The sequence below is a fragment of the Balaenoptera borealis genome (assembly GCF_965194805.1).
Source record: "Balaenoptera borealis genome assembly, chromosome: 12".
NCBI lineage: Eukaryota > Metazoa > Chordata > Mammalia > Artiodactyla > Balaenopteridae > Balaenoptera > Balaenoptera borealis.
This window is the reverse complement of record NC_138869.1, coordinates 44,643,841-44,666,276: the sequence shown is the minus strand read 5'-3', so window position 1 is coordinate 44,666,276 and position 22,436 is coordinate 44,643,841. Positions and strand designations below refer to the sequence as shown.

Here is a 22,436-nt window from a genome sequence, read left to right as displayed (position 1 = left end):
ACAGATTACCAGCAATGTGAACAAATCTGGTGACTCACCAAGTCAGGGCCAGCCTGGACTGTTTTACTGTAGTGGCTAAACACCTCAGGACTAGAGCTTTCCACTCAACAGATCCAATGAGCCTCAAGTTCCATTGTATAAAAAGCACACAGTCCAAGGGCTACTGAACAGTCAGGGTTAGGAAATCTATTGTGCCAAGGCACTGGCCCACCATATCCAGGGCAACTTGGAAACATACCAGCAGGCTAAGATGCAGAGCCCCGTGAAGAGAATGATGGGGATGGGGTAGGACGCACAGAACAGCCCATGGTTGTAGAAGGCCTGAGATATCTTCTCACGCAGCCTTTCAGTCAGGGTCATCCTCAGCTGAAGTCACCTTGCTGCCATCCCGGAAAGTGACCATGGATTAGCCTGGCACACGTTGGACAGCACTGACAATGGACACCATCTGCAGGCAGGCACCTGGCAAGAAGGGAGAAAAGCCAATTAACAAAGAGTACTTGGCTCTCAACACTAGGGCTGCTGGGGGAGGTGGCAGGGACGTGGATAGGGAATCAGGAAGCCTACATGCAAGATCTGGAGACATCAATCCCAAAACACACACACACACACACACAAATCTTGGTCGGCTCCTAGTGACTGTGGGTAGTGTCTAAGTACGTCTAACCAAAGAAACAAAAAAACTGCCTCTCTAGCTCTGGTAATAAACGCTCAATCCTCTTCCATATTAGGTACTTCTAAAAGGCCACTCCCTAGAGAGGGCATTTTTCTCACACGTGGCACAGGCAAGCACTCCTGTGTAACAGACAGCACCTTCAGCTGCTCTTGGCCAAATGGACTTTCTGGAAACCCTCCCCCCCCCCCACATTCTCTGTGCACAGGCCAGACCGAGAGAAATCCTTGGGAAAAACCTTTATACAAGGACTGATCCCTCAAAAAACACATTATTGCACAAACAGTGATTCATTGATAAAGAAAGTCCAGTGGGGTCAGCCCTCAACACAAAAACACCAAAAAGTCTAGGCCCCTGACATAAAACAAAATTCACTGTGACAGTGGTATTGGGTAGAAGTCTCTGCTCCTGGTCCCCCAGTTGTTCCTGGGAGGGTGAGGGCAAAGGGTCCCTCCTATTTCTGCCTGCCCAGCAGCTGTCTCGTCCTTGGAGTAACAGCAGTCCAGTGTGGCTCTGAGAACCACCTTTCTCCACAGGATTTGGCCTGGACATACAGCCAGTTAAGGTGCCCCTCCCTGACCCCCACCAGGCTGGTTAGGCCTCTCTCCCTGGCCTTTGACTTCTGAGCAAAAAGAAGCAAAACTGGATACGGTGGTGTTTATTCTTCCCCAAGAGGTTCCTGCTCCCCAGATCACGGGCTGCTCTGGCTCCAGCCCTTTCTGAAGACGAGCTCATCAGCTCTTCTTTCCAGGGTGTGAGCCACCCCATATCCTTCCAATAAATACTCCTTTTGCTTGTGTGAGCCAGTTAATTTCTGTTGCTTCCAAGTAGAGAATCTTAAACCAATAAAATCAGAATAGAAAACTCTAGCAGAAGGGCCCAGGAATCTAGAATTCCTTTCCTTGCTGAGCTCGCCGAGGAAATTCAAGTTTAAATCCACTTCTCCTGTTCCATGTTGCTGTTTTCTTTGGTCTGTGTTACAGGGAACCTGCCCAGACATGTGTCTTGGCTTGATTCAGCTCACTGATGAAAACCCAGGCCAAGGAGATGATACCTCAGAAGTGTGAGACCAGAAGGGAGAAGCAAAAGGAGTCACACCACAGCCAATTCACAAGAAGGAATGGCTACCACTCCATCCACCCTCCTGGAAGCACAAGTCTCAGGCGCACATGCAATTTTCCAGTCCAAGAACCCTCTAAGGAAATAGTACAAAGAACCCTCTGGGGGTCAATTCAGAAGGCAACAGATAGAGGAATCGGCAGGCGACAGCTGCTGACCCAAGGAGCAGAGGTGCTGACAACAGCTCAACCATTCACAAGGCTCACCTGGAACATAACAGCTCAAAAAGGTCTTAAGCAGTAGACTTGCAGCAGGGCACCAGCAACAGTGCTCACCACCCAGCATAAACAAGGACTCCAGGGAAGCAGCGTTTCTGCTCCTGTGTCCCCAACCCTCCGTTCTACTTCAAGGGGGAAAACAAACACTAATGAGATATATGCCTGTGGAAAGATGCTGTCAAGAGGATCCCTGAAGACTGATGGCCATAAACAAGTTGTAGCTTTTCCAACCTCAGTCCTCTGCCAAGCCCCACATCTCTTCCCTTAAGTGTCCCAAAACCAAGCCCTCCAGGAAATTGCGATCCTACTAATCCTTATCTCCTTCTCAGGCCTCTTCCGCACACAAATTGGTAACACAAGAAGCAGGGGACAGGGGGGTGGGTGGGTTCTCTTATACATGGAGCTACTAATTGAGAAAAAAACCATCTCACTTCAATTCTGCAGCAAATACAAATCTTTCTGACATGACCTTAGTCGTTTTCAGTTTCCACTAATCTTTATTAGTTATACTAATTGCTAATTTTCACAGCACCAAGGAAATTAAAAAAAAAAAAAAAAGAAATCCAAATTCTAGTTCATTACACAGCCCACCTACCTGAACCGAGCAAGAGGGGAATTATTCATCTTTACTCCACTGCATTCATTTTAACGCAAAGCTTTTCCAAAGCAAAATTTATCCTAAGAAACTGCCAAAATATTTTCCAGAGTGCCCATACCATTTTACATTTTCACCAGCAGCATGAGAGACTTCGTTTCTTAGCATCCTCACCAGCATTTGGTATTGTCACTATTCTTTATTTTAGCTGTACTAGTAAGACTGTATTAGTATCTTATTGGATCTTAATTTGCATTTCCCTAATGGCTAGTGACACTGAACCTGTGCATGTGTGCATGTGTCTGCGTGTGTATTCCTTAAGCTGTTATATATATGAGATCATGTAATTTGCAAATAGAGATAGTTTAACTTCTTTTCCAATCTGGATGCCTTTTGTTTTTCTTGTAAAATTGTTGTGGCTAGAACTTCTGGTACAATGTTGAACTGCAGTGGTGAGAATGCATCTTATTCCTGATCTTAGGAAAGGAGCATTCAGTCTTTCACCTTAAGTATGGTATTACATGGGAGTTTTTCATATAAGCCCTTTATCAAGTTGAGGGAGTCCCCATCTATTCCTAGTTTGTTGAGTGTTTTTTTTTTTTAAACATGAAAGGGTATTATGCTTTGTGTCTTTTGAGATGATCATGTGGTTTTTAATTTATCCTACTAATAAGGTGTATTACACTGATTGATTTTTTCTCGTATTGAACCAACTTTGCATTCCTGGGTATAATCCCTTTAAATGTTGCTAGACTCGGTTTAATAATATTGAGAACTTCTGTATCTACATTCATAAGGGATACTGGTGTATAACTTTCTTTTTTTATGTCTTTGTCTGGCTTTGGTATTAGGGTAATGCTGGCCTTGTAGAATAACTTGGCAAGTGCTCCTTTGTACTTTTTTTTTTTTAACATTTTTTTAAAAAAAATATTTATTTATTTATTTATGGCTGTGTTGGGTCTTCGTTTCTGTGCGAGGGCTTTCTCTAGTTGCGGCCAGCGGGGGCCACTCTTCATCGCGGTGCACGGGCCTCTCACTATCGCGGCCTCTCTTGTTGCAGAGCACAGGCTCCAGACGCGCAGGCTCAGTAATTGTGGCTCACGGGTCCAGCTGCTCCGCGGCATGTGGGATCTTCCCAGACCAGGGCTCAAACCCGTGTCCCCTGCATTGGCAGGTAGATTCTCAACCACTGCGCCACCAGGGAAGCCCCCTCCTTTGTACTTTTATAGAACAGTTCATGATAAATCTTCTTTAAACATCTAGTAGAATTTACTAGTGAAGCCATCTGATCTTGGGCTTTTTTTGTTTAATTAAATAATTTTATTTATTTATTTCTGGCTGCATTGGGTCTTCGTTGCTGCACGCTGGCTTTCTCTAGTTGCAGAGAGCAGGGGGCTACTCTTCATTGTGGTGTACATGCTTCTCACTGCGGTGGCTTCTCTTGTTGCAGAGCATGGGCTCTAGGCATGCGGACTTCAGTAGCTGTGGTATGCGAGCTCCATAGTTGTGGCTTGCGGGCTCTAGAGCACAGGCGCAGTAGTTTTGGCACACGGGCTTAGTTGCTCCGCGGCATGTGGGATCTTCCCGGACCAGGGCTCGAACCCATGTCCCCTGCATTGGCAGGTGGATTCTTAACCACTGTGCCACCAGTAAGTCCTTGGGCTTTTTTTTTCTGTGTGGGAAGTTTATAAACTATTAATCTCTTTACTTGTTACATCTCTTCAGATTTTCTATTTCTTCTTGAGTAAATTTTGTTAGTTTGTGTGTTTTCTAGGAATTTGTCCATTTTCACCTAGGCTATCTAATTTATTGGCATAATATTTGCTGTTCAAAGTATTATAAATCATTTTTATTTCTGAAAGCTTGGTGTTAACGTCCCCACTTTCATTAATGATTCTAGCTGTTTGAGTCTCCCCTTTTTTTCCTCAGGTGCTGATCTTTTAAAAGAGCAAACTCTTGTTTTTATTTACTCTATTATTTTCCTAGTCTCTATTCATTTGTTTCCACTCTAGTCTTTATTATTTTCTTCCTTCTGTTTGCTTTTGGTTTATTTTGCTCTTCTTTTTCTTCTTTCTCTAGTTTCTTAAAGTTACTGATTTGAGCTCTTCTTTCTCATTTTTTTAAATTAATTCTATTTTTTTTAAACAGCAGGTTCTTATTAGTTATCTGTTTTATACATATTAGTGTATATACGTCAATCCCAATCTCCCAATTCATCCCACCATCACGACCACCACCCCCTGCTTTCCCTCTTGGTGTCTGTATGTTTGTTCTCTACATCTGTGTCTCTATTTCTACCTTGCAAAACGGTTCATCTGTACCATTTTTCTAGATTCCACATATATGCGTTAATATGCGATATTTTTCTCTTTCTTACCTCCACGTCTCAACAAATAACCCAATTTCATTCCTTTTTATGGCTGGGTAATATTCCATTGTATATATGTACCACATCTTCTTTATCCATTTGTCTGTCGATGGGCATTTAGGTTCCTACCATGTCCTGGATACTGAAAATAGTGCTGCAATGAACATTGGGGTGCATGTGTCTTTTTGAATTATGGTTTTCTCTAGGTATATACCCAGTAGTGGGATTGCTGGGTCATATGGTAATTCTATTTTTATTTTTTTAAGGAACCTCCATACTGTTCTCCATAGTGGTTGTATCAATTTACATTCCCACCAGCAGTGCAAGAGGGTTCCCTTTTCTCCACACCCTCTCCAGCATTTGTTGCTTGTAGATTTTCTGATGATGCCCATTCTAACTGGTGTGAGGTGATATCTCATCGTAGTTTTGATTTGCATTTCTCTAATAATTAGTGATGTTGAGCATCTTTTCATGTGCTTCTTGGCCATCTGTATGTCTTCTTTGGAGAAATGCCTATTTGGGTCTTCTGCCCATTTTTGGATTGGGTTGTTTGTTTTTTTTGTTTGTTTGTTTGTTTTAATACTGAGCTGCATGAACTGTTTATATATTCTGGAGATTAATCCTTTGTCCGTTGATTCACTTGCAAATATTTTCTCCCATTCTAAGGGCTGTCTTTTCATCTTGTTTGTAGTTTCCTTTGCTGTGCAAAAGCTTTTAAGTTTCATTAGTTCCCATTTGTTTATTTTTGTTTTTATTTCCATTACTCTAGGACGTGGATCAAAAAAGATCTTGCTGTGATTTATGTCAGAGTGTTCTTCCTATGTTTTCCTCTAAGAGTTTTATAGTGTCTGGTCTTTCATTTAGGTCTTTAATCCATTTTGAGTTTATTTTTGTGCATGGTGTTAGGGAGTGTTCTAATTTCATTCTTTTACATGCAGCTGTCCAGTTTTCCCATCACCACTTATTGAAGAGACTGTCTTTTCTCCATTGTATATCCTTGCCTCCTTTGTCATAGATTAGTTGACCACCGGTGCATGGGTTTATCTCTGGGTTTTCTATCCTGTTCCATTGATCTATATTTCTGTTTTTGTGCCAGTACCATATTGTGTTAATTACTGTAGTTTTGTAGTATAGTCTGAAGTCAGGGAGTCTCATTTCTCCAGCTCTGTTTTTTTCCCCTCTAGATTGCTTTGGCTGTTCAGGATCTTTTGTGTCTACATACAAATTTTAAGATTTTTTGTTCTAGTTCTGTAAAAAATGCCATTGGTAATTTGATAGGGATTGCACTGAATCTGTAGATTGCTTTGAGCAGTATAGTCATTTTCACAATATTGATTCTTCCAATCCAAGAACATGGTATATCTCTCCATCTGTACGTGTCATCTTTGATTTCTTTCATCAGTGACTTATAGTTTCCTGAGTACAGGTCTTTTACTTCCTTAGGTAGATTTATTCCTAGGTATTTTATTCTTTTTGTTGCAATGGTGAATGAGATTGTTTCCTTAATTTCTCTTTCTGATCTTTCGTTGCTATAGGAATGCAAGAGATTTTTGCACATTAATTTTGTATCCTGCACCTTTACCAAATTCATTGATTAGCTCTAGAGTTTTCTGGTGGTATCTTTAGGATTATCTATGTATAGTATCAGGTCATCTGCAAACAGTGACAGTTTTACTTCTTCTTTTCCAATTTGGATTCCTTTTATTTCTTTTTCTTCTGTGATTACTGTGGCTAAGACTTCCAAAACTATGTTGAATAAGAGTGGCAAGAGTGGACATCCTTGTCTTGTTCCTCATCTTAGAGGAAATGCTTTCAGTTTTTCACCACTGACAACGATGTTTGCTGTGGTTTTGTCGTATATGGCCTTTATTATCTTGACGTAGGTTCCCTCTATGCCCACTTTCTGGAGAGTCCTTATCATAAATGGGTGTTGAATTTTGTCAAAAGCTTTCTCTGCATCTATTGAGATGATCATATGGTTTTTATTCTTCAGTTTTTTAATATACTGTATCACATTGATTAATTTGCATATACTGAAAAATCCTTGCACCCCTGGGATAAATCCCACTTGATCATGGTGTATGATCCTTTTAATGTGTTGTTGGATTCTGTTTGCTAGTATTTTGTTGAGGATTTTTGCATCTATATTCATCAATGATATTGGTCTGTAATTTTCTTTTTCTGTAGTATCTTTGTCTGGTCTTGGTATCAGGGTGATGGTGGCCTCGTAGAATGAGTTTGGGAGTGTTCCTTCCTCTGAAATTTTCTGGAAAAGTTTGAGAAGGATGGGTGTTAGCTCTTCTCTAAACGTCTGATAGAATTCACCTATGAAGCCATCTGGTCCTGGACTTTTGTTTGTTGGAAGATTTTTAATTACAGTTTCAATTTCATTACTTGTGATTGGTCTGTTCATATTTTCTATTTCTTCCTGGTTCAGTCTTGGAAGGCTATACCTTCCTAAGAATTTGTCCATTTCTTCCAGGTTGTCCATTTTATTGGCATAGAGTTGCTTGTAGTAGTCTCTTAGGATGCTTTGAATTTCTGTGGTGTCTGTTGTAACTTCTCCTTTTTCACTTCTAATTTTATTGATTTGAGTCCTCTCCCTCTTTTTCTTGATGAGTCTGGCTTAAGGTTTATCAATTTTGTTTATCTTCTCAAAACAACCAGCTTTTAGTTTTATTGATCTTTGCTATTGTTTTCTTTGTTTCTACTTCATTTATTTCTGCTCTGTTCTTTATGATTTCTTTCCTTCTACTAACTTTGGGTTTTGTTTGCTCTTCTTCCTCAAGTTCCTTTAGGCGTAAGGTTAGATTGTTTATTTGAGATTTTTCTTGTTTCTTGAGGTAGGATTGTATTGCTATAAACTTTCTCTTAGAACTGCTTTTGCTGCATCCCATAGGTTTTGGATCGTCGTGTTTTCATTGTCATTTGTCTGTAGGTATTTTTTGATTTCCTCTTTGATTTCTTCAGTGATCTCTTGGTTATTTAGTAATGTATTGTTTAGCCCCTATGTGTTTGTGTTTTTTACATTTTTTTCCCTGTAACTGATTTCTAATCTCGTAGCATTGTGGTTGGAAAAGATGCTTAATATGATTTCAATTTTTTAAAATTTACCAAGGCTTGATTTGTGACCCAAGATGTGATCTATCCTGGAGAATGTTCCATGTGCATTTGAGAAGAAAGTGTAATCAATTGTTTTTGGATAGAATGTCCTATAAATATCAATTAAATCTGTCTGGTCTACTGTGTCATTTAAAGCTGGTGTTTCCTTATTACTTTTCTGTCTGGATGATCTGTCCATTGGTGTAAGTGAGGTGTTGAAGTCCCCACTATTATTGTGTTACTGTCGATTTCCTCTTTTATAGCTCTTAGCATTTGCCTTATGTATTGAGGTGCTCCTATGTTGGGTGCATATATATTTATAATTGTTGTATCTTCTTCTTGGATTGACGCCTTGATCATTATATAGTGTCCTTCCTTCTCTCTTGTAACAGTCTTTATTTTAAAGTCTATTTTGGGCTTCCCTGGTGGCGCAGTGGTTAATAATCTGCTGGCCAATGCAGGGGGCACGGGTTCGAGCCCTGGTCCGGGAAGATCCCACATGCCACGGAGCAACTAAGCCTGTGCACCACAACTACTGAGACTGTGCTCTAGAGTTGTGAGCCACAACTACTGAAGCCCACATGCCTAGAGCCAGTGCTCTGAAACAAGGGAAGCCACCGCAATGAGAAGTCCATGCACCGCAACGAAGAGTAGCACCCGTTCACCGCAAGTAGAGAAAGCCCCCGTGCAGCAATGAAGAGCCAAAGCAGGCAAAACTAAAATAATAAATAAATAAATTTATTAAAAAATAAAATAAAATAAAGTCTATTTTATCTGATATGAGTATCACTACTCCAGCTTTCTTTTGATTTCCATTTGCATAGAATATCTTTTAGCATCCCCTCAGTTTCAGTCTGTATGTGTCCCTAGGTCTGACATGGGTCTCTTGTAGACAGCATATATATGGGTCTTGTTTTTGTATCCATTCAGCGAGCCTGTGTCTTTTGGTTGGAGCATTTAATCCATTCACATTTAAGGTAATTATCGATATGTGAAGTTCTTATGAGTTTTCTTAATTGTTTTGGGTTTGTTTTTGTAGGTTCTTTTCTTCTCTTGTGTTTCCCACTTACAGAAGTTCCTTTAGCATTTGTTGTAGAGCTGGTTTGGTGATGGTGAATTCTCTTAGCTTTTGCTTGTCTGTAAAGCTTTTGATTTCTCCGTCAAATCTGAATGAGATCCTTGCCAGGTAGAGTAATCTTGGTTGTAGGTTCTTTCCTTTCATCACTTTAAAAGTATAATTCCACTCCCTTCTGGTTTATAGTGTTTCTGCTGAGAAATCAGCTGTTAACCTTATGGGAGTTCCCTTGTATGTTATTTGTCATTTTCCCCTTGTTGCTTTTAATAATTTTTCTTTGTCTTTAATTTTTGTCATTTTGATTACTATATGTCTCGGCGTGTTTCTTCTTGGGTTTATCCTGCCTGGGACTCTCTGCGCTTCCTGGACTTGGGTGGCTATTTCCTTTCCCTTGTTAGGGAAGTTTTCAACTATAATCTCTTCAAATGTTTTCTTGGGTCCTTTCTCTCTCTCTTCTCCTTCTGTGACCTCTATAACATGAATGTTGGTGCGTTTAATGTTGTCCCAGAGGTCTCTTAGGCTATCTTCGTTTCTTTTCATTCTTTTTTCTTTATTCTGTTTCACAGCAGTGAATTCCACCATTCTGTCTTCCAGGTCACTTATCTGTTCTTCTGCCTCAGTTATTCTGTTATTTATTCCTTCTAGTGCATTTTTCATTTCTGTTATTGTATTGTTCATCTCTGTTTGTTTGTTTTTTAATTCTTCTAGATCTTTGTTAAACATTTCTTGCATCTTCTCCATCTCTGCCTCCATTCTTTTTTCGAGGTCCTGGATCATTTTCACTATCATTATTCTGAATTCTTTTTCTGGAAGATTGCCTATCTCCACTTCATTTAGTTCTTTTTCTGGGGTTTTATCTTGTTCCTTCATCTGTACATAGTCCTCTGCCTTTTCATTTTGTCTATCGTTCTGTAAATGTAGTTTTCGTTCAACAGGCTGCAGGACTGTAGTTCTTCTTGCTTCTGCTGTCTCCATGCTCTCTTTCTTCTTTCTTAATACAGGCATTTACAGCTGTAAATTTCCCTCCAAACACTACTTTAGCTGCATCCCATAGTTTCTGTATTTGTGATTTCTCTTTTCATCCATCTCAAAGTATTTTCTATCTTCTCTTGTATTTTCTTCTTTGACCCCCTTGGTATTTAGGAGTTGTTGAGATTTCCTTATATATTCTGGATGTAAGTCCCTACCAGATATGTTGTTCACAAATATTTTCTTCACGTCTATAACCTCTTTTTTAAATTCTTTTCACAGACTCTGTGATAGAGCCGAAGCTTTTAATTTTGATGAAGTCTAATTTACCCTTTTTTTTTTTTTCCTTTAGGTGGAATGGATCATGCTTTAGGTGTTATGTAAAAGAATTCTGAAATTTTTCTCTGAGGTTTTCTCTTAAAATTGTTTATAGTTTTACATTTAAACCTATGATACATTTGAGTATTTTTTTCTGTAAGATGTGAGATTAGATCTAGGATTTTTGCGTTTTGTTTTTCCCTATGGATAACCAATTGTTCTAGCACCAATTGTTGAGAAGACTACCTTTCATCCAATGAATTGCTTTGGCACCTGTCTTAGACCTTTGTGCTGCTATAATAAAAATAGCATACACTGGGTGGCTTAAACAACAAATATTTACTTCTCACTGTTCTAAAGGCTAGGAAGTCCAAGATCAAGGCACTGGCAGATTCAGTTTCTGGTGAGGGCCCACTTCCTGGTTCATAATTGGCCATCTTCTCACTGTGCCCTCACATGGCAGAAAAGGGAGTGAGAGTTCTCTGGGGTTTCTTTTATAAGGGTAGTAATCCCATTCATGAGGACTCCACCCTCACGATTTAATTACCTCCCAAAGGCCCCAACTCCCTAATACAATCACACCAAGGGTTAAGATTTCAACATACGAATTTGGGGCAGGAGGAACACAAACATTCAGTCAAAGAGCAGTTGGCCGGGGACTTCCCTGGTGGCACAGTGGATAAGACTCCATGCTCCCAATGTACAGGGCCTGGGTTTTATCCCTGGTCAGGGAACTAGATCCCACATGCATGCCGCAACTACGAGTTTGCACGTCACAAGTAAGGAACTCACATGCTGCAACTAAGGAGCTGGCGAGCTGCAACTAAGGAGCCCACGTGCTGCAACTAAGACCTGGTGTAACCAAATAAAAAAACCAGTTGGCTGTACTTTATGAGTCTATTTCTGGGTTTTCTATAATGTTCCAGGGACCTAAGTATCTAGCCCTCCACCAATACTACACAGTCTTGATTACAATAGCTATAAAGTCTTGAAATGAGTAAAGTGATTCCTTCCATTTTATTCTTCTTCAAAATTGTTCTACCCATTCTAGTTTACTTGCTTTCCATATACATTTTAGAGTAATCTAGTCTATGTCTACAAAAATCTTGCTAGAATTTTGATAGGAACTACATTAAACATACGTATCAATTTGAGAAGAACTGACATCACTACTATGTTTACTCTTCCAATCTATGAACATGATATCTCTCTCCATTTATTTAGATCTTTGATTTCTCTAACCATTTTTCTTTTTTTTTTTTTGGCCAAGCCATGGCTTGTGGGAATCTTAGTTTCCTGACCAGGGATAGAACCCACGCCCCCTGCAATGGAAGCATGGAGTCCTAACCACTGGACTGCCAGGGAATTCCCTCTTTAATCATTATTGTATAGTTTTCAGCATACAAGCGCTGTACATGTTTTGTTAGATTTACACCTAATAGTTTTTTTAGTGGTTGTGTTTTCAATTTCAGTTTCCCCATGTTAATTGCTAGTACAAAGAAATATAACTGATTTTAATATGTTGATCTTGTATCCTACAATTGTGCTGAACTCACTAATTAGTTCCACAGTCTTTTTTGTACATTCCTTGGGATTTTCTAAGCAGACTATCATGTCAACTGCAAATAGAAACATATTTCTTTCTTTCTTTCTATAATTTCCACAAACACTTTTTCTGCACCACTCCATCTCCACTCCTTTTGGGACTTCGATAACATGAAAGATAAACTTTCTGTTATTGTCCCATGGGTCCCTGAAGCTCTCATCTTTCTTCAGTTTATTTTAAATCTCTGTTGGTCAGACTAGATAGTTTTTATTCTTCTGCCTTCAAGTTAACTGACTTAATATATCCCTATTCTGTCACTGACACCACTCAATGAATTTTAAATTTAGTTTTAGTTATAAAACTTCCAATTTTATTTTTTTATGTTTTATAAAAATATACATTTATTTATTTGGTTGCACCAGGTCTTAGTTGCAGCAGGCAGGCTCCTTAGTTGTGGCTCGCAGGCTCAGTTGCAGCTCCAAGTCTCCTTAGTTGAAGCTCTCCAGCTCCTTAGTTGTGGCACGTGGACTCCTTAGTTGTGGTAAATAGGCTCCTTAGTTGCAGCTCTCCAGCTCCTTAGTTGTGGCACGTGGGCTCCTTAGTTGTGGTACATAGGCTCCTTAGTTGCAGCAGGTGGGCTCCTTAGCTGCGGCAGGCGAGCTCCTTAGTTGTGGCAGGCGAACTCTTAGTTGCAGCATGCATATGAGATCTAGTTCCCTGACCAGGGATCAAACTCAGGCCCCCTGCTTTGGGAGCACAAAGTCTTATCCACTGCACCACCAGGGAAGTCCCAAAACTTCCAATTTTAAATTCAAATGTATAACTTTCCATTTGCTTCAAGGAGGTTCACTCTCAATTATTAGAGCAAGGTTTTAATTAATAATTACACTTTAAACTCTTTGATGATTCCAACATCTATGTCATGTCATGGTTGCCATCTGTTGACTGTCTTTTCTTCTTAAGAGATGGTGAGATTTTCCTGATTCTTTACATGTGAAGTAATTTTGAATGTTTAGATACTACGCTATGTTACTCGAATCTTGTTTAAATCCAACGGAAAACGTTGGATTTTTGTTTTAGCAGCAATCTACCTGATTAAGACCAATCCACAAATTCCTATCAAATTTCCCTGGGCTGGGGTTCCAATGTCAGTTTGGTTTTCAAAGCCCTTGCAGTACCATTTTGATTTGTCTCATGCATATTGTGCAACGGCCAGCATAGGACTTGGGCAGTAGTCTAGCATTTGGCATGCTGTTTAGAGTCAGATGCACATATGCTATTTTGGAAAAGAACCCAGGAGTTCATACACAATATTATGGGTTCACTTTGTTGAGTTCCTTCCTCTCTACAATCCTCCCAAGACATTCCAGCCCCTAGAGGACCTTTTCTGGGTCTTCTGGCTAGAAGGGAAGGGCTTTCGTTTTCCTGCTCTGCTGAGCGCCTCCACAACTGTGACTGCTTCCCGGGTAAAGTGGTGAGAATTGAGAGGACAAAATCAGCAAATATCTCCATGCTCTTAGGACCATAATCCCTATAAATAAAAGGATTCCACTCCCACCTGGCTGCCAATGTCATTGCTGCCTTCACCACCACAGAATTTCATGGGGGACAAGAGCAGGACAAAATGGAAAAAAAAAAAAAAAGCAACCAAAACACAAAAGATTCTCTTCCTCCATCCCTTCCTTCCAACCTCTTTAAGAATCCCCTTTCTCACTCCTCAGACTATAAAGACAGGGCTTCTCTCAGACTTCTTTCTGTCTGCACCTAGTGTCCAGTTCCAGGTTTTGGGTTACCTTTGAGTTCAGGCTGGAAAGTATTCTACGGAGAGAAAAAACAAAAACAACTTCCTTTCCCATTCCGTCTGCTACCATTTATCTTTCAGGGTACTCAGACAGCTGGTCCATGGAGTCTGCCCTAGGATTTTAATTGTATTTACTCAGAGGAAAAGGGTAGAGTGTGCTTACTACATGTTGACCAGAATCAGAACCCTTTTATTTTTAATGTAAAAACCTTAATAAATTTCTGGATTCTTTGCCACTAAAGAAACTTCCCATACTATGGTTCTTGGCATCTTTCTGTCAATCATATCATCAATCCACTGTACTCTGTGAAAGTACAAAGCATGTACTTTCACAAAATGAAAAAAAATTAAATAAAGATTACAGGCAAAAAATGCACAAAAGAATGGAAGAAAATGTTAATAGTGGTTGTTGGTCTTCATGTGATATGCTAACATGCAGAGACAGTTTAAGTGAAAAGTACTAAGTTTTTAACTTTAAATAAACTTTTAAAGCTCAGCATTAAATATTACAGAAAAGTATACAAATTAACAGCAAGCAGCTCCATGAAAGTAAACATAGCCATTTAATCTAAATACCACTCAATCAAGAAATAAGAGTATCATCCCAAAGTTCCTCTTTATGAGCTGCAACAGTCATTACTTTTCACTTATAAAAGTAGTATACATGCATTTCTATCAAAGAGTACTGGAATGTATTTCTGATTTTAGTATTTTAATGCTTATGTCTTCATACATTGTCAAGGTTTTTCATATTCACTTTTTCAACTCTTAGAAAAATTTCCACAAAGGACAGAGGTCTTAGAAGAAATGAACCCAGTGGACACCTTGCTCTCAGACTTCTGGCCTCCACAACTGTGAGAAAATAAACGTTGTTTAAGTCAACCCAAAAAATAAAATAAAATAAAATCTTCCGTGTGTTTTCTACAGGTTAATTCTAAAACTTGATATCCATTTAAAAAGCAATTGGAATATCTGCTAATGCAATTTTCATTTACTGAGAAAGCCTCGGAATCCCTAGCAGGGCTGACAAAAGGTGTATCTCTCCTGAAGCCAGTCAGTAAAGACTGGAAAAGATGATTGCTTCAGATGCAAAGACAGCAACACAAGACTTCAAGGAACGTGAAAACTCAATGAAACATAACACCACCAAAGGAACACAGTAATTTTCCAGTTACTGACCCCCCAAAAATGGGGATCTGCAATCTGCCCAGTAAAAAATTTTAAATAGTTGTTTTAAAGAAGGCCTCAGTGAGCTGCAAGAAAACACACAAAGGCAATTCAGTGAAGTCAGTAAACCAATACATGAACAAAACAAAAAATTTAACAAAGAGACAGAAATCATTAAAAAGAACCAAAGAGAAATCCTAGAACTGAAAAAAATAAAATGGATGAAATGAAAATGCACTAGAAAGTATTAACAGCAGACTTGATCAAGCAAAAGAAAAAAATCCATGATGTCAATGACAGGTCATTTGAAATTATCCAGTTCAAGGTGAACAAAGAGAAAATGATGAAAAAGAGTGAAGAAAGCCTTCATGAATCAAGGGGTATCATCAAAAGAAACAACATAAGCACTGCTGGAGTCCCCAAAGGAGAAGAGACGGAGAAAGGGGCAGAAAGCTTATTTAAAGAAATAACAGCTGAGATCTTCGCAATCTGGGAAGAGATTTGGACGTCCAAGTTTATTTCAAAAATTTATAAAAAATAAAAAATAAAACTTACAGGTCCCCCAAAAGATCTAGTTCTCCTCCAAGACACACTATAAAGAAATCATCTAAAATCAAAGACAAAGAATTTTAAAAGCAACAAGACAAAAAAATTCCTCACATACAAGGGAATTCCTGTAAGGCTATCAGTGGATTTCTCAGCAAACACCTTATAGGCCAGGAAAGGGTGGAATGATTTAATCAAAGTGCTGCAAGAAAAAACTGCCAACCTATATCCGGAAAAGAAGAAAACTCTAATTTGAAAAGATACATGCACCCCAATGTTCTTAGTAGCACTATGTACAATACAGAAGACATGGAAGCAACTTAAATGTCCATCAAAAGATGAATGGATAAGAAGATGTGGTGTATATATATATATATACACAATGGAATATTTCTCAGCCATTAAAAAAAGAATGAAATATGGCCATGTTTGCAGCAACGTGGATGGACCTAGAGATTATCACACTAAGTGAAGTAAGTCAGACAGAATGACAGGTATTACACGATATCACTTAAATGTGAAATCTAAAAAATAATACAAATGAACTTATTTACAAAACAAAAACAGGACCACAAAGCAAATCTCAGTAAATTTAAGAAAACTGAAATCATATCAAGCATCTTTTCTGACCAAAATGCTATGAGATTAGCAATAAACTACAAGAAAAAAACTGTAAAAAACACAAACATGTGCAAACACATGGAGGCTAAACAATATGCTACTAAACAACCAATGGATCACTGAAGAAATCAAAGAGGAAATCAAAAAATACCTAGAGACAAATGAAAACGAAAGCACAACAATCCAAAACCTATGGGATGCAGCAAAAGCAGTTCTAAGACGGAAGTTTATAGCAATACAATCTTACCTCAGGAAACCAGAAAAATCTCAAATAAACAGCCTAACCTTATACCTAAAGCAACTACAGAAAGAACAAACAAAACCTAAAGTTAGTAGAAGGAAACAAATCATAAAGAACAGAGCAGAAATAAATGATATAGACTAACGCAACTATACTCCAATAAAAATTAATAAAATAAAAATATATATATAAAGATGAAGAAAACAATAGCAAAGATCAATGAAACTAAAAGCTGGTTCTTTGAAAAGATAAACAAAATTGATAAACCTTAGCCAGACTCATCAAGAAAAAAAGGAAAAGGACTCAATTCAATAAAATTAGAAATGAAAAATGAGAAGTTACAACTAACACCACAGAAATACAAAGGATCATAAGAGACTACTACAAGCAACTGTATGCTAATAAAATGAACAACCTGGAAGAAATGAACAAATTCTTAGAAACGTACACTCTCCCAAGACTGAACCAGGAATAAACAGAAAATATGAACAGACCAATCACAAGTACTAAAATTGAAACTATGATTAAAAAACTTCCAACAAACAAAAGTACAGGACCAGATGGCTTCACAGGCGAATTCTATCAAACATTTAGAGAAGAGCTAACACCTACCCTTCTGATACTGTTCCAAAAAACTTCAGAGGAAGGAAATCTCCCAAACTCATTCTATGATGTCACCATCACCCTGATACCAAAACCAGACAAAGATACCACACACAAAAAAGAAAATTACAGGCCAGTATCACTGATGAACACAGATGCAAAAATCCTCAACAAAATACTAGGAATCCAAATCCAACAATACATTAAAAGGATCACACACCATGATCAAGTGGGATTTATCCCAGGGATGCAAGGATTTTTCAATATCCACAAATCAATCAGTGTGATATACCACATCAACAAATTGAAGAATAAAAACCATACGATCATCTCAATGCATACAGAAAAAGCTTTTGACAAAATTCAACACCCATTTATGATAAAAACTCTCCAGAAAATGGGCATAGAGGGAACATACCTCTACATAATAAAGGCCATATATGACAAACCTACAGCTAACATCATACTCAATGGGGAAATGCTGAAAGCATCTCCGCTAAGATTAGGAACAAGACAAGGATGCCCACTCTCACCGCTTTTATTCAACATAGTTTTGGAAGTCCTACCTACAGCAGAAAAGAAAAAGAAATAAAAGGAATCCAAATTGGAAAAGTTAAACTGTCACTGTTTGCAGATGACATGATACTATACATAGAAAATCCTAAAGAGGATACCAGAAAACTACTAGAACTCATCAATGAATTTGGTAAATTTGCAGGTTACAAAATACATACACAGAAATCTGCTGAATTTCTGTACACTAACAACGAAAGATCAGAAAGAGAAATTCAAGAAACAATCCCATTTACCACTGCATCAAAAAGAATAAAATACTGTACCTAGGAATAAAGCTACCTAAGGAGACAAAAGACCTGTACTCTGAAAACTGTAAGACACCGATGAAAGAAATCGAAAATGAAACAGATGGAAAGATATACCATGTTCTTGGATTCGAAGAACCAATGCTGTGAAAATGACTATACTACCCAAGGCAATCTACAGATTCAATGCAATCCCTATCAAATTACCAATAGCAATTTTCACAGAACTAGAACAAAAAATCTTAAAATTCGTGTAGAGACACAAAAGACTCCAAATAGCCAAAGCAATCTTGAGAAAGAAAAACAGAGGTGGAGGAATCAGGCTCCCGGACTTCAAACTATACTACAAAGCTACAGTCATCAAAACAGTATGGTACTGTAGTGAGGTGGATGGAGTTAGAGTCTGTCATACAGAGTGAAGTAAATCAGAAAGAGAAAAACAAATATAGTATGCTAACACATATATATGGAATCTAAGGAAAAAAAAAAAAGGTCATGAAGAACCTAGTGGCAAGAAGGGAATAAAGACACAGACCTACTAGAGAATAGACTTGAGGATACTGGGAGGGGGAAGGGTAAGCTGTGACAAAATGAGAGAGTGTCATGGACATATATACACTACCAAACGTAAAATAGATAGCTAGTGGGAAGCAACCACATAGCACAGGGAGATTAGCTTGGTGCTTTGTGACCACCTAGAGGGGTGGGATAGGGAGGGTGGAAGGGAGGGAGATGCAAGAGGGAAGAGATATGGGAACATATGTATATGTATAACTGATTCACTTTGTTATAAAGTAGAAACTAACACACCATTGTAAAGCAATTACACTCCAATAAAGATATCAAAAAAAAAAAACAAAACCAAAAGCGTAAAACAGAAGCAATATTGTAACAAATTCAATAAAGACTTTAAAAATGGTTCACATCAAAAAAAAAAAAAACAGTATGGTACTGGCACAAAAACAGAAATATAGATCAATGGAACAGTACAGAAAGCCCAGAAATAAACCCACGTACCTATGGTTAATTGATCTATGACAAAGGAGGCAAGACTATACAATGAAAGAAAAGCAGTCTCTTCGATAAGTGGTGCTGGGAACACTGGACAGCTACAAGTAAAAGAATGGAATTAGAACACTCCCTAACACCATGCACAAAAATAAACTCAAAATGGATTAAAAACCTGAATGTGAGACAGGACACTATAAAACTCCTAAAGGAAAACATAGGCAAAACACTCCCTGACATAAATTAAAGCAATATCTTTTTCGATCCATTTCCCAGAGTAATGGAAATAAAAACAAAAATAAACAAATGGGACCTAATTAAACTCAAAGCTTTTGTGCAGCAAAGGAAACCATAAACAAAATGAAAAGACAGCCCACAGAATAGGAGAAAATACTTGCAAATATGTGACCAACAAGGGATTAACCTCCAAAATTTACAAACAGCTCATGCAGCTTAATATCATCAAAACAAACAACCGAATCAAAAAATGGGCAGAAGACCTAAAGAGACATTTCTCCAAAGAAGACAGACAGATGGCCAAGAGTCACATGAAAAGATGTTCAGTATCACTAATTATTAGAGAAATGCAAATCAAAACTACAATGAGCTATCACGTCACACCAGTCAGATGGCTATCATCCAAAAATCCACAAACAATAAATGCTGGAGAGGGTGTGGAGAAAAAGGAACCCTCCTACACTGTCGGTGGGAATGTAAATTGGTGCAGCCACTATGGAAAACAGTATGGAGGTTCCTTAAGAAACTAAAAACAGGGACTTCCTGGTGGTCCAGCTGTTTAAGACTCCGTGCTCCCAATGCAGGGGGCCTGGGTATGATCCCTGGTCAGGGAACTAGATCCCACATGCCACAACTAAGAGCCCACATGCTGCAACTAAAAGATTCCTCAAGGCAGAACGAAGACCCGGCACAGCCAAATAAATAAATAAATATTAAAATAAAGAAACTAAAAACAAAGCTTCCATATGATCCTGCAACCCCACTCCTGGGCATGTATCCAGAGAAAAATATGGTCCAAAAGGATACATGCACCCCAATGTTCACTGCAGCGCCATTTACAATAGCCAAGACGTGGAATCAACCTAAATGTCCATCAACAGAAGAATGGATAAAGAAAATGGGGTACATATATACAATGGAAAATTACTCAGCCAGTAAAAAGAATAAAATAATGCCATTTACAGCAACATGAATGGACCTAGAACTTGTCATACTGACTGAAGTCAGACAGAGAAACAGAAATATCATATGACATCACTTACATGTAGAATCTTAAAATAATGATACAAATGAACTTATTTACAAAACAGAAACTAGGGCTTCCCTGGTGGCACAGTGGTTATGAATCCACCCGCCAATGCAGGGGACACAGGTTCGAGCCCTGGTCCAGGAATATCCCACATGCCGCGGAGCAACTAAGCCCATGCACCACAACTACTGAGCCTGTGCTCTAGAGCCCATGAGCCACAACTACTGAGCCCATGTGCCACAACTACTGAAGCCCGCACGCCTAGAGCCTGTGCTCTGCAACAAGCGAAGCCACCACAATGAGAAGCCTGCGCACCGCAACGAAGAGTAGCCACCGCTTGCCGTAACTAAAAGAAAGTCTGCGCACAGCCCAAAAACCCAATGCAGCCACAAATAAATAAATAAATAAATAAATAAATAAATAAATAAATAAATAAAATTTATTTTAAAAAAACAAAACGGAAACAAACTCGGACTTAGAGAAGGAACTTATGGTTACCAGAGGGGATGGGTGGGGGGGAGGGATAGTTAAGGAGTTTGGAACTGACATATACACTGCTATATTTAAAATGGATAATGAACAAGGACCTACTGTACAGCACAGGGAACTCTGATCAATATTATGTAACAATCTAAATGGGAAAAGAATTTCAGAAAGAATAGATACGTGTATATGTATAACTGAATCATGCTCCTGTACACCTGAAACTAACACAACATTGTTAATCAACTATACTCCAATATGAAATGAAAAGTTAAAAAACAAAACAAAACTCAGACATAGAAAACAAACTTACAGTTTACCAAAGGGGAAATGGGAGATGGAGGGAGGGATAAATTAGGAGCTTGGGATTAACAGATACACATTACTATATATAAAATAGATAAATAACAAAGACCTACTGTATAGGCACAGTGTGTGTGTGTGTGTGTTTGTGTGTGTATACAAATCACTTTGTTGTACACCTGAAACTAACACCACATTCTAAGTCGACTATACTTCAATTAAAAAAAAAAAACCTGCCTACTTTACCCGGCAAAGCTGTCCTTCAGAAATAAAGGAGAGATAAAGACTTTACCAGACAAACACATGTGTAGACCATTCATCATCACTAGACCTGCCTTACAAGAAATGCTAAAACTTCTTCAAGCTGAAATGAAAAGACACTAATAACATAGAAACATAAAACACACTGCTAAAGGTAAGTATATGTATAGTCAAATTCAAAATACAGTTGGCCCTCCCTATTCGAGAATTCCACATCCACAGATTGAACCAACTGATTGAAAATATTTGAAAAAAAAAAAAAAAAAACTCAGGAAGTTCCAAAAAGCAAACCTTGAATTTGCCCCACTCTGGTAACAATTTACATATAGCATTTACAACTATCTACATGATATTTACATGATATTAGGTATTATAAGTGATCTAGAGAGGATTTAAAGGCTATATGTAAATACTACTCCATTTTATCCAAGGGCCTTGAGCATCCATTAAAGAATGACTTTAATGCTGTAATATGCTGGTATGTTAATCTCTTAACTCTAGTATAAAGACTAAGTATTAAAAATCACTAAAAAAATCACATAAGTATTAAAAATCACTACAGTGACAATAATTTCCTTATGAATACACAAAATAAAAATATGTAGGGGGCTTCCCTGGTGGCGCAGTGGTTGAGAGTCCGCCTGCCAATGCGGGGGACGCGGGTTCGAGCCCTGGTCTGGGAGGATCCCACATGCCGCGAAGCGGCTGGGCCTGTGGGCCACAGCTGCTGAGCCTGTGCATCTGGAGCCTGTGCTCCGCAACGGGAGGGGCCGCGATGGTGAGAGGCCCGCGCACCGCGATGAAGAGTGACCCCCCACTTGCCGCAGCTGGGGAGAGCCCTCGCACAGAAACGAGGACCCAACACAGCCAAAAATAAATAAATTAATAAATAAAAATTTAAAAATGGAGATTTCTTTATAAAAAAAAAATATATGTAGGGCTTCCCTGGTGGCGCAGTGGTTGAGAATCTGCCTGCCAATGCAGGGGACACGGGTTCGAGCCCTGGTCTGGGAAGATCCCACATGCCACGGAGCGACTAGGCCCGTGAGCCACAATTACTGAGCCTGCGCGTCTGGAGCCTGTGCTCCACAATAAGAGAGGCCGCGATAGTGAGAGGCCCGCGCACCGCGATGAAGAGCGGCCCCCACTTGCCGCAACTAGAGAAAGCCCTCGCACAGAAACGAAGACCCAACACAGCCAAAAATAAATAAATAAATAAATAAAATTTTAAAACAACAACAACAAACAATCTAATCAAAAAATGGGCAGAAGATCTAAATAGACATTTCTCCAAAGAAGACATACAGATGGCCAAAAAGCACATGAAAAGA

At 38.8% G+C, this 22,436-nt stretch overlaps 1 protein-coding gene across 4 annotated transcripts in view; it reads right to left on the bottom strand.

Annotated features, from left to right (window-relative positions):
- SCAP (SREBF chaperone) overlaps positions 1 to 22,436 on the bottom strand; it is an 84,243-nt gene that overhangs the window by 44,112 nt on the left and 17,695 nt on the right. For all 4 annotated transcript variants that reach the window (XM_082347313.1, XM_082347311.1, XM_082347314.1 and 1 more), the window contains exon 2: positions 239 to 462. In XM_082347313.1, coding sequence (XP_082203439.1) covers positions 239 to 360 — 122 coding nt within the window. In that variant the 5' untranslated portion in view covers positions 361 to 462. The remainder of the gene's footprint in view (positions 1 to 238; positions 463 to 22,436) is intronic.